The 13,789-nt window shown below is 45.3% G+C and overlaps 1 protein-coding gene across 1 annotated transcript in view; it reads left to right on the forward strand.

The window, feature by feature from the left end:
* LOC126355430 (uncharacterized) overlaps positions 1–13,789 on the forward strand; it is a 1,825,973-nt gene that overhangs the window by 1,483,936 nt on the left and 328,248 nt on the right. Inside the window, exon 9 of the mRNA XM_050005738.1 lies at positions 9,980–10,052. Coding sequence (XP_049861695.1) covers positions 9,980–10,052 — 73 coding nt within the window. The remainder of the gene's footprint in view (positions 1–9,979; positions 10,053–13,789) is intronic.

Consider the following 13,789-nt stretch of genomic DNA (forward strand, 5'->3'; position numbering starts at 1 on the left):
ATCTTTTCCTCAGTGTTTCCCAAACATTCATTTGTTCCCCTTTTCCGCGGAGATCCTCCTCATTTACCATTTTATCAGCGTACTTTGTCTATGACATTAATTAATAATGAACTAGCTTCTAATTAATAATGAGCTAGCTTCTGACACAATTAGCTTTAACAATCGACCCGTTTTCCAGCATCATACTGTGCATTGCGTCTCTCCGAATGACCTAAATATTATAATTTTGATAACATACCTGAAAACACACACACACATAGGAAGCGTCATCAGATCCCAGATCCGAAGTCATCTTTAGTAAACGATACGAGAACTCATAACGGTCATAGGCATTCATAACGGTATTTTGTTACAAATGCTTCACACACTGTAGAAAAACATACAGATTCATGTATTAGTTTGTCGTGGGAACGAAGGCAAATGCATTTCAAAGGATAAGGAACAAGCCACAGATTCTCCTTTACTTATTCCTTACTCGTCTTTTACATGGGCTTCGAAGTTCGGTGATTAACTTGGCGTCAGCGTTGGATGATCACTGAGAAGGATAAGGAGGTGCCACGTATTCGTAAGAGACATGAAAAACAACCATCATTGCTGCTCAATAGAAGAGATGTGTTTTTATATCAGTGCTTCACGCACATTGTACGATGTGCATGGAGTGTGAGACTCATTTTCCTCCCGTTACTTCTCGAGGATGAACAGAGTAAAAAATGTCAGTAACCTTCTATATGCCCGAATTTCACTATTTTGGACCCCGTTGTTGTTACTCGAGGTATAGGGAGAGAGAGTACTACGTTTCTTGACTGTGTTGGAACGAAGGCTCTCAAAATTTAGACATTATAGCTATCATATAAGCACACCGCTTTTCTTTTAATGACACCTTCTGTAGTAACCAAACTTGCTATGGATAGTGTAGCTCTTCTCTACATCGTATCTATTTCTTACGTTTGTCAAAATTGGTAGGGAAGACCCAGGAAACCAACATTGGTACTTCGTTTGTGTATAAATTTCAGTGCTTTAAGATTCTCCCCGTAAAACTTCTCTGGAATCCAACTCCACCGCGGCGGGAACTATGTAGGCCTGTTACCTGAGGTCGGTCCATGCAGATACAGCTGCGTGCTTGACGGCTTTGATTTCAGACTAGTCGCAGATCGGATAGTTAAACGATATCGGGTCTTCTGGTCTAGTTATTAGCATTAAGTTTTGTTTACATCTGTTGATTTACTAATACGATTCAGAGAAATTGTAATTTGTCAAGAGCAGATTTCTTGAGGATTAATTATGCGATCTTTATCGAAAAGAAGTATTTTTTATTCGGAAATGTGAATCACAATGTAATATGGGAAGAGAAGCATTTTATTCTGTGTTAACAAAATACATCACAAAGGACAGCACCCAAAGGGCATGGTGGAAAGTCTGTTTAAGTTCGTAAACTAACATACCATCGGCTGGATAAATAAATGATTATACAGTTGCAGTTCTCTGTGGCAGGTGGAACAGCTATAGCTTGCATCAGCGTTGTTAGTGTTTAGAGTTGTTACCAGACCTCGTAGGGCACATAGGGGCCGTGAACAGCGTCAACGCTGGATGATCACTGTGAAGGATAAGGAGATGCCGTGTATACGTATGAGACAGCGTTATCAGCATCTGATGCCTTGAAAGTGGCTTCAATTCTTGGGTCTCCACAGGGCCGGCTTGTTGAATGGTGCATTATCCATATATATAGTGCATTCGAATGTCACAGTGGCAAGATGATGGACTACACGGGAACGTGAGGGCAGGCACACTCGTCGACATGGTTCCGCTCGACCACGACCGACCACCACAAAGTACACTTCTGGCCATTAAAATTGCTACACCACGAAGATGACGTGCTACAGTCGCGAAATTTAACAGACAGGAAGAAGATGCTGTGGTATGAAAATGATTAGCTTTTCAGAGCATTCCCACAAGGATGGTGCCGGTGGCGACACATACAACGTGCTGACATGAGGAAAGTTTCCAACAGAATTCTCATTCACAGACAGCAGTTGACAGGCGACTCCTGGTGAAACGTTGTTGCGATACCTCGTGTAAGGAGGAGAAAGGCGTACCATCACGTTTCCGACTTTGATAAAGGTCGGATTGTAGCCTATCGCTATTGCGGTTTATCGAATCGCCACATTGCTGCTCGCGTTGGTCGAGATCCAATGACTGTTAGCAGGATTTGGAATCGGTGGGTTGAGGAGGGTAATGCAGAACGCCGTGCTGGGTCCCAACGGCCTCGTATCGGTAGACAGATGACAGCATCTTACCCGCATGGCTGTAACGGATCGTGCAGCCACGTCTCGATCCCTGAGTCAACAGAGGGGGACGTTTGGAAGACAACAACCATCTGCACGAACAGTTCGTCGACGTTTGCAGCAGCATGGACTATCAGCTCCGAGACCATGGCTGCGGTTACCCTTGACTCTGCATCAAAGACACGAACGCCTGCGATGGTGCACTCGACGACGAACTTGGGTGCACGAATGGCAAAACGTCATTTTTTCGGATGAATCCAGGTTCCTTTTACAGCATCATGATGGTCGCCTCCGTGTTTGGCGACATCGCGGTGAACGCACATTGGAAGCGTGTATTCGTGATCGCTATATTGGCTTATCAACCGGCGTGATGGTATGGGGTGGCAATGGTTACACGTCTCGGTCACCTCTCGTACTCATTGACGGCACTTTGAACAGTGGACGTTACATTTCAGATGTGTTACGATCCGTGGCTCTACCCTTGATTCGATCTCTGCGAAACCCTACATTTCAGCAGGATAATGCCAGACCGCAGGTTGCAGGTCCTGTACGGGCCTTTCTGGATACAGAAAATGTTCGACTGCTGCCCTGGTCAGCACATTCTCCAGATCTCTCACCAATTGAAAATGTCTGGTCAATGATGGACGAGCAACTGTCTCGTCACAATACGCGAGTCACTACTCTTTTGTGTTGAAGCTGCATGGGCAGCTGTACCTGTACACGCCATCCAAGCTCTGTTTGACTCAATGTCCAGGCGTAACAAGGCCGTTATTACGGCCAGAGGTGGCTGTTCTGGGTACTGATTTCTCAGGATCTATGCACCCACATTGCTTGAAAATGTAATCACATGTCAGTTCTAGTATAATATATATGCCCAATGAATACCCCTTTATAATCTGCATTTCTTTTTGGTGTGGCAATTTTAATGGCTGGTAGTGTATGATAGCGTATCATGCACAAGGCACATCGTAACCCCTTCATATCTGCACCTGTCGAAAACAAGTAATGGACTGCCGGCAAAATTTTGTAATCCCGCTCTGTTGGTCGGACTAAGAAATTACTTAACCATGCGTAGTCTGCCGTTAACACCATAACACAACGGTGCGTTTGAAGTGTGCTGTGACTGGGAAGCGAGGACTGCTAATGTATGGCGTCGCATTGTGTTCAGCGATGACTCACTGTTTTGCAATACCCAGAACGACCATCGTCGGCGAGTGTAGCGACGTCATTCTTCCAATGTTTAGGAGAGGCTCAGATGCGTTAACTGTTATTTCTGGCGTCAAGGGGAGAACAGCCATCGGATACGACTTTAGTTCATGGTTGATAGTGATTAAGGGAACTGTGACGACACAACAGTGCGTCATGACTGCCCTGCGTCCTCGTGCGTACTTCTTCTGCGACAGTTGCGTCGTACCATTTTTCAACAGGACAGTGCTCCAATGCTCGCCCACACACTGTCTGATGTTCTGCTACTCTCGCGACCAGCAAGATACCCAGATCTGCACCCTTCAGGGCGTGTGTGAGACCAGCTCTAGTGTCAACTCCGCCGCAGTGCCAGTATCCATTATATCGTTGCCCAAATACAACAGTTGTGGGTCAGCTGGGATACAACGGCTTGATGACGCCCTACCCAATTGAATCCGTGGGTGCTTGTACGAGATGGAGGTGCAACGTCATACTGACATACCGACTCATACTGCAGGCTTCTTTCTAAATTTGACACGATTTTGTAATCACTGCCACATCAGATGACCTGTCAACGCGTGAAGTTTCATTCCGTTTCCTCCTTCCCGTATGGCTGCTTCACTTTTTTATCAGGCAATGTTTTTCTATAATCTTGAAATACCACTTTACCCTTCTTAACCACTCCTACTTTTTTATTCTTGCACACATAATCAAATTCTGATTAGACCGCAAACTCAGGAGTGGCGTTCATACAATAGTTATTTCCAAGCTTATTGCTGGAACATAAAGGCTAAATATCCTTTCAAACTTTCTCTATCAATCACAATGAACTGCAGAGAACATATGTAAATGTAAATTAAACAGGCACTAAATGTAAGTGCCTTTTAAAACGATTTATACGTACAGCTGGCATGGAAACTTCACAGCTGTAATCTCATTCCAGAACCGGCCTTTCATTACACATTCGCACATTCACTGTTTGTCGAAGTAATGATCAATATATACCAATTAATAGATAGCACTGCAAACGCTTTCTCATTCAAATTTCGCTTACCGTGGCTACAAACGGACACTGAAACTGTGTCCCTAACCCACTGGACTTAATAGAACTTCCGAACGAATATCAGCGCTGTAATGAACTGAAGGCCGCTAAAATATTGCAGCCTCTGCATTCGGATGAATTACGCTCGAGCTCTATGTTTCATCCGATAATTCCATTCAAATGGCGGTCCAATGCAGGGAAACGGTGAAAGGACACAGAAACAAACGGAGAATTAATGCTGCACGCATTTTCGCTATGATTTATACGAGGTCTATTTTTTTCCGAAGGTCCGATCGATCGCGAAATGGAAACCATAGTGAAAATAAAGAAATGTTTTATTTGTAACATTTAGCTATACCTTGCAGCCTCTTCTCTACATAGTCGCCGCTCCGATTCAGACACTTGTCGTAGCTTGGTGCCATCTTTCCAGTACCCTCGTTATGGAGGGCAGCCGTATGTGGCATCCGCCAGTTATCTATAGTGGTCTCCAGCTCGTTTTCCGTACTAAATCACTGTCCTCACAGCCAGTGGTTCCTGTGAGCAAAGAGATGAAAATCTGAGGTAGCCGTGTCCGAGCTGGGACTGTATTGTGGGTGCTCAAACACTTCTCACCGAAAACGCTTCAGGAGCGTGTTTATTGCAGGTGCGGTGTGCGGCCGAGCATTGTCATGAAGAAGGACAATGCGTGATGTCAACTTTACTCTTCTCTTTCTCGGATTTTCCCTTCGTAGGCGAGTTTCTCAAATCACCAGGTCTACTCATTGAACAAATTTATCAGCTGCCACTTTCTTCTTTCTCTGACCGCCAGCATTATGAACGTCATTACGTCCTGCACGGATGACAGCCACGTTATTTGAGATGCTTCAAGTCAGGCGGAACGCCTCAACACGAAGAAATCGAGTGACAACACGTACTTTACTCATGCTGTGAGACACTATTCTAGGGATCTTTACATGCTCACTGTGAGCTCAGATCTGGAAAGTGCGACATGACGCAGTCGACAGGCATATTAGAGACAATGCGGAATACACCTGAATCGTCGGATTCTCCCTGTGCTCTTAATTTCCTGACTAATTGCTGTCGTACATAGTGGAACGAGTCGTTGATCTCACTGCAGTAGCCCGCTGAAGAAACAGCTGTCGTCAACGTTTCCGAAATTATAAAATATACAGCTTCATGACTAACGTTTCTACATCTTTATCTTGTGCCTTTATCCCGTATCTGCGCAGGGTCAGAACGGTGATCATCGGATTTCGCGTGGTTAATGTTTTGTGGTATTCTGATTCCCTCCTTCTCAGTACCCTTTAGACCCGCGGCCCCTTATTCCACTCAAGGCAAAAAATAGCGCACTCCAATAGTTCCCGTGTGGTGGCATCCATGTGGATGCGTGAAAAAGTTCACTAATCGTCTTACCATTTGTAATCGTATAAGCCCATCCCATTTCCAGTCTGAGTTATGCAACAAAAACTAAGACGTCGTTAGCTCCTACGACGTCCTTAGCCTCTTTTTTCTTATTTATAATAAGCAATCAAAAACTTTTTGCTCGATGGCCGTATACCCCAGAGTCGGTATGCCAGTCAGGGAAAGTTACAGTGATCATTTTTGAGGCAATCATCCCACCTATGAACTAGGTTGGAGATACCATGTCCGGTGCATGAAGACGTATGTAGTTGCCTGCTGCACATCCGCGTCCGACAGCAAACATTGGGCCTTCAAGACCTTTTTAAGGTTCAAATGGTTCAAATGACTCTGAGCACTATGGGACTTAACTGCTGAGGTCTTCAGTTCCCTAGAACTTAGAACTACATAAACCTAATTAACCTAAGGACATCACACACATCCATGCCCGAGGCAGAATTCGAACCTGCGACCGTAGCGGTTGCGCGGTTCCAGACTGTAGAGCCTAGAACCGCTCGGCCACCCTCGCCGGCCCTTTTTAAGGATCCAATGGGGAGACATCAAGGCTATAAGGCGGGTACTTGTGTATCTCCCCGGGCCTCTTGTGTCGAATGGCGACCAGCACGAACTTGGCGCACAATTCCACAACGGTGGTCTTTGAGAGACATGCTGCCCTATACACATTCTTCATCCTGCAATAGATACCTACTGGTGTTTGTCTTTCGGCAGTGAAGAAAAAATAACAGCACGTTGGTTCTGTTTGGACGCTTTTGGTAATAACGTCCCCGTAGTTAGTTTTTCCGCAATTGCTGCACGCACTTCAGAAAGACACAGACGCCACACTAACCCCTCGCCTACATGTTAGTGCTTATACACCCGCAACGGAATCACGCTAAGCTGCAGATACACTATAGCAACGCCCTCATACCGAAACTGTTTGATCACTTCTTACATTTGTTGGTTTTCAGGTCCCTTCCTTTTGCAGCGACACTTCTGACACCATTTTAGAAGGTATTTGCGCGACCGAATGCAAAAAGGACTGATGGTTACGAGCCTTTACATGCTTCCATACTTACTGCATTTTGCTGGCTAGGTCCCTGACGTGTTCATTGCTCCTGCTTCTTGCTGATGCTGCGAAGTCGAACGGCGAGGTCATTCGCCTGCCATAGACAATTTCGTAAGGGCTGAGCTGCGTGCTGGTATGCACCCTCGTGTTGTAAGCACTCAGTACGAATGGAACGTAGGTGTCCCACGAATCATGTTTGCTGCCCACAAAATGACTTACCATTTTCATGAGAGTTCGTTGAACCCGTTCCACTCGGCCATTCCCCTCTGGATGAGCTGGCGTTGTCCTTAGTTTGTCAATCTTCAGTAACTTGCAGACTTGCTGTAGTAAATCGGAAGTAAAATTGGAATCTTAATCAGTTATTATGGATGAGGGTGAGCCATATTTCAATATCTACTCCTTAACAAATACTGACGCCACAGTCTCAGCACTTTGGTCTGGAATTGGTGTCATTAATAGATATCTCTAGAAATGATCCAAATTAGTCAAAATATAGCGATTACCATCCTTTGTTTTCGGTAGTAGTCCTACGATGTCGAGCCCTACTCGTTCAAAATGAGTGCTCGTTTCTGTAAGTTCTTGTAGAGGTGCTTCGGTTTTGCCCAGATCATTCCGTTTATAGCATGAGTCACAACATGAAACGTAGCTGTATGCATCAGTTTTACTATTTGGCCACCAATAGAGTTGTGCTATTCGTAGGTTAGTTGCCCTTTTGCCACTATGTCCTGCCAATGGGCTGTCATGACATTCTTTTAACACTTGTTCCCGTAGTGCTTCAGGTACGACAACGCGGTTCCGTTTTTCAGTCATTTTGTACAGTATCCCATCAACAACTTCAAATTTAGGATCATGTTTCCATGTTTGACACTGCGTGTCAGTATCTGGCGCTTTTATTAATTCCTCTTCCCTGCCGATGGTGAAACATGTTCTGACCTTCCTACTGAATCCGTCCACATTGCTGTGCAGTTTCCCAGGGCGATGGTCTACCTTGAATTGATACTCACTTAACCGTAAAGCCCATCGAGCTAATCGACTGCTGCGGCCTTTTAGGTTGAGTAGCCAGTTCAGTGCTGAATGACCCGTCACTACCGTGAATACTCGGCCCATTAAAAAACATCGGTTGTAGTTTATGCCATAGACAAGTGCACATAACTCGTTTTCTGCTGTCGAATAATTTCACTCTGACTTGTTCAAAAGACGAGAATCAAATGAAAGTGGATGCTCTTCTCCGTCAATTTCCTGCGAAAGTACCTCTCCGACAGCGAAATTACTAGCATCAGTTGCTAGGATGAAAGGTTTCGAGAAATCTGGATAAGCCAATATGGGAGCTGTTGTCAAAGCTGTTTTCAGTGCTTCCATCGCTTGTGAACATTCGGAACTCCACTTGAAAACTGCTCCTTTTTTCAGTAATTGAGTCATTGGCCATGCTATATCAGCATACTACCCCTTACTAAATCGTCTGTAGTCGTTCGCTGATACTTCCCATTGTTGGTTGGACAAAGATTAATTTTTAGACCTGTTTGTCCAACCAACAATGGGAAGATGCAGCGAACGACTACAGACGATTTAGTAAGGACTAATTTTTACACCTGTTTGATCCGCAAAACCTTCAAACTGTCTACGAGCACTTCTATTTTTACGGCGGTGACAGTGGCAGTTTTGGAAGCACTTAAGTTTGTCTTCAGCACTTCCTTCCCCAAGATATTGATTAGTATCTGACTCGCAAAGCGTTCTTAAAAACATTCATTACAGTCGGTGGAACAAAACAACCAACAGTTATATCTTGGATGTGATATATGAATATATTCGCAGCACACGCACGGGCCGGACGATCCATTTGTAGTGGGTACCTTCCCACTCTGGTATTCTCTATAATGATGAAGTTGATGCATTAGCCAAACAAGCGGCAACCTCAGGCACCGTCCTGGATCTGCACTTTCCTTATACAGACTACTTACGTGAAGTCAAGGATCACGCAAGACAACACTGGCAGGAAATGTGGAACGTTTCTCAACAGGCAAAAGGCAGTTATTACTCAGTGCTATAACCTCGGATTCCTTCACAGCCGTGGTTCATGAGGACACATCTGGACCGATCCACGATTTCTACCATCATAAGACTCCGCTTCAATCATGCCTTTGTCCCACAACATCTACATCTGATCAACGTTTACAGTTCACCAGCATGTGAGTGTGATCCTGAGTCGGAAGCTCATGTCAGCCACATCTTATTTATGTGCCCCAAATTTGACCGTGAACGGTTGGTCTTTCTGGAGACATTGCTGAGTATGGGCTACCATCTTCCTCAATCCTCTTCTTCTCTTTTGTGTACTAAAGACGTTCGTCTATATAAGTGATAGTTAACTTCATCAAGAGTACTGGTTACAATCTGTAGGTTTTAATGGTGTACATAAATTATAAATAAGTCTTGCTGATGAAGATATTTCAGAATTGGTATGAATTGTAAGCCAAGACACTTTTAATTATTTTTCAATTCAATTCAATTCAATTTTTAAAACATTATATACAGAACTGTAACAGATAAGCTTTTTATTCTGGTAAATATGCATTTTTGTATTTGTTTATTCAATTATGTGTACATTGTTACTATGTGCCGCCGATGGCTAAATTGAGTACACACTCAAAGGCCAAATGAAAAAAGGTAAGAAAAAAGACCTGTTTGCGCAGTTGATTTGCGTACTTCCGTGTGTTAGTACTGGTAGTATAAATGTTTACTGAAAATTTTCACCAAAGAGATTTGTTTTGGGATAGTTAAGTAACGTACTTGCAGTTTATTTATCGTCGCGTGGTATGTGCAGGACTGCCGGCACAGCTGCCCCGGCGGGCCTCCGCCTACGACGTGTACGCGACGCGCGGGGGCGAAGGCGGCGGCGGGGGCGGCCTGAACCCGGCGGCGGTGGCGGCGGCGATGGCGGCGGCGCGCCAGCAGCAGGCGCAGGCCGCCTCCGGCGAGCCGCTGGACGTGGCGCCGCCGGGGCCCGTCGGCCGCAGGGCGTCCTTCCGCGCCGTGCCGCAGCCGCAGCCGCCGCCGCAGGACAAGGCCGACGACGGCACACAAGGTGAGTGGCGCCACCCGCCTCTCTCCTGCACACGTCCAGCACACGGTAGCGTTATCCGTCACAAGTTACTACCTCAAAAAATCTGCAAAAAATAGTGACATCATTTCGAGAATTTCGTGGTAACGTGAGGCGTGTTGAATAAATAAGGCAACACTTCTTTTCTCGGCCAATTTCGGCTGAAAAAATTCGGAAATTGTTGTGGGACATCGTGCAATATTCCTTCTTCAGCCCCTGAAGTTTCATGAAGTGCCTATACGTGGCGGCGCTATACACAGCTTGAAGGTGTTGTCTGTAATGTAGAATGGTTGCAAAAAGAGAGTTTCTTTTAGTGTAAAATCGAAACATAGTAGATATTCATAGACGGAAACGTGGCAGTGAACAAAAGCACGTCGAGTCGTTGGGCGATGTGTCTGTCATCATCGCAACAAGATACCACATACCTGTCTGACCTCCCGCGTGCCGGCAGGCCACACACAGCTGTGGCTCCTGCAATGGTGGAACGTGTGGACACTGTCTTCGAAGTGATCGACGGATCAGAATGGAACACCTCGCTGCGCTACTGGATGTCTCTGTTGGTAGTGCTGACAGACTCGTCACCAGTTGGGGTACTCAAAGGCATGTGCCTACTGGGTCGCTACCTAACGTAAAAACAAAGGATTTGCTTGTGCGTTACGAGGCTGATCGTGACCATTTTCTGTCTTACGTCGTCACATGGGATGAAATTTAGCTCTTCACTTCGAACTGAAAACATAACGGCAGTACATCTGGTAAAGTCGTGACGGCTGTCTTCTACAACTCTGAAAAGGCCACCTCCCTCAGGAAAGAGAAGAATAGACTTCAGCGCGCTTGTCTTCACAAAGATGCAAACCTACTTCTCCATGACGCTGCAGGGCTTGACACAAGTCAGCTCATAAAACTCCATTCGACTGCTCTGCCTCCTCCATTTTACAGCCCGTATCTCGCACATTGCGATATTCACTTGTTTGGCCCTACTTTCGGAATTAGTAGGTGGATCAGGAGAGATAATTAATGCAGCAATTAAGCCCTCGTGAGTTCAACTTGATTTCTAAACTGAAGGAAATACTTCACGGCATTCGCTTCAGAACTGCTACAAATTTGTCGTGCAATAGACCGTGCCGCTTGAACTGTCAAAAAATGGTTCAAATGGCTCTGAGCACTATGGGACTCAACTGCTGTGGTCATTAGTCCCCTAGAACTTAGAACTACTTAAACCTAACTAACCTAAGGACATCACACACATTAATGCCCGAGGCAGGATTCGAACCTGCGACCGTAGCAGTCGCACGGTTCCGGACTGCGCGCCTAGAACCGCGAGATCACCGCAGCCGGCGAACTGTCAACACAACTGGCACTGTTAAGATGGTGGTGGTGGTGGTGGTTAGTGTTTAACGTTCCGTCGACAACCAGGTCATTAGAGACGGAGCGCAAGCTCGGTGTAGGGAAGGATTGGGAAGGAAATCGGCCGTACCCTTTCAAAGGAACCATCCCGGCATTCGCCTGAAACGATTCAGGGAAATCACGGAAAACCTAAATCAGGATGGCTAGAGACGGGATTGAACCGTCGTCTTCCCGAATGCGAGTCCAGTGTGCACTGTAAAGAGTATCCTACGACTTCCACTACACTGGCAACGGGTTATACACAATGCTGGTGACTACTTTCAAGGTCAGTATAACTTTGAAACACGTATCTATTTTGTAAATAAATAGTTGCCACTATTGAAGTTCCAACCCTCGTATCTGGAAACGTTAATCGCTACAGTGTGAGAATCTGGGGCAATGAACATCCTCATGAAATTGTAATGCTTGAGCGAGATTCACCGAATGAAAATGTTTTTTGTGCATTGTCACGGATGAAACACTATGGGCTGGTTTTCTTCTGTGAGAAGACTGTGACATGTACCTCTTACTGTGATACGTTGCACCTGTAGTTGTTTCCACAATAGACTGCTGATCCAGATAATTTCACCTACCAGCAAGATGGGGCACGCCCACATTGCAGCTCATAGTAGTTACCTAAACCATGAACTTCCACATCGCTCGATTGGGCGTAGTGGTGACGATGATGTTGCTCGCCAGGTCACTGACTTGTAGCCTTGTGATTTTTTTTTCCCTTGGACGTTCGTTGAGGACCGTGCTTGCATACCCTCACTGCCAAGGACACCCACAGAATGTGTCAATGCTGCTGCGATGACCACTGACAGGCTGTTGCCATATAAGGTATGGAATTAACTATCGCTTGGGCGTCTGTTGTGTGACCAGAGGGACACACACAGAACATACAGATGTGTAAAGCGCAAAATGCAAAGCTGGTACGTATACAGTTCTATTCATACAATATTCATATTTTTAGACGTAATACCTTGGTAAACACAGTGCTTTGAAAACGAATTAATCATTTATAGCAGCTCTGTATATTGAGCCTAAAATAACAAGTACATTGGAGGGTACCAGTAACAATGTAGATCATCCGTACATGAAGCGACTGAGAAAAAGGGAACGGGTCGGCGATCTAAATCGATGATTGTGTGTCGACTGGTTGGCGATGTAGTTCCACACATTGCACTACTCTAAAATAACAAACGGCAGTAGCCATTTACGGGCGTGGAGGAGAGTGAGTGCTGACGGTTGCCATCAAGCATCTTTTTGTTACACTGAACACGTCCAGTAAGATTACAGATCAGCGGATGACGTGCTTGTCCATTGTTATTGTACACAACTGAGAAAACTAAGAAGATTTTGCATTCATTTGTACATAAGAAGAATGTTAAACTGCAGCCTATTCGTAGCAGCCAATCAGTTCGAACAGACAGTATTGAAAATCATTTTTATTCATGGAATCATCTCTATGAGAATGCCATTTCCTTGCGATCAGATATGTGTTGCTATTTGGGTGGTTTTCCGGCCATTTTCACCGTTCGTTTTCACACAATAACGTAATTGTACGGAATCACCGTAATTTTACTTGCTCCATTAACATATATTTTTCAAAAATAAATATTGAACAGTAAGACCAAAGGAAACTACAATCGTCCAGCCTTAACTCTGGGTGCTTTGATTGTTCTGGGAGATGGCTCATTTCAGCTAAACAGAGCCGAGTGGAGGGTCTGAATCAGAGGCTGAGACGGTTCTGCGACCGTGTTGGCTGCAGATTCCTCGACTTGCGCCATAGGGTGGTGGGGTTTCGGGTTCTGCTGGATAGGTCATGAGTCCACTACCCACAGCAGGCGGATACACGGGTAGCAGGGGTTGTGTGGCGTGGAAAGGGCGTTCTTTAGGTTAGATGGCCTCGGGCAGGTATAGAAAGGACAACAGCCTCAAAAGGTGCGGGGCAAAGTCAGGGCATGTGGGGACCAAGCAGCAATCGGTATTGTAATTGTAAACTGTCGAAGCTGCATTCGCAAAGTACCGGAACATCAAGTGCTGATAGAAAGCACAGAAACTGAAATCGTTATAGGTACGGAAAGCTATCTGAAGCCAGAGATAAATTCTGCCGAAATTTTTACAAAGGCACAGACGGTGTTCAGAAAGGACATATTGCATGCAACCGGTGGTGGCGTGTTTGTCACTGTTAGTAGTAGTTTATCCTGTAGTGAAATAGAAGTGGATAGTTCCTGTGAATTATTATGGGTGGAGGTTACACTCAACAACCGAGCTAGGTTAATAACTGGCTCCTTTTACCGACCTCCCGATTCAGCAGCATTAGTGGCAGAACAACT

Source organism: Schistocerca gregaria, chromosome 3 (assembly GCF_023897955.1).
Source record: "Schistocerca gregaria isolate iqSchGreg1 chromosome 3, iqSchGreg1.2, whole genome shotgun sequence".
Lineage (NCBI taxonomy): Eukaryota > Metazoa > Arthropoda > Insecta > Orthoptera > Acrididae > Schistocerca > Schistocerca gregaria.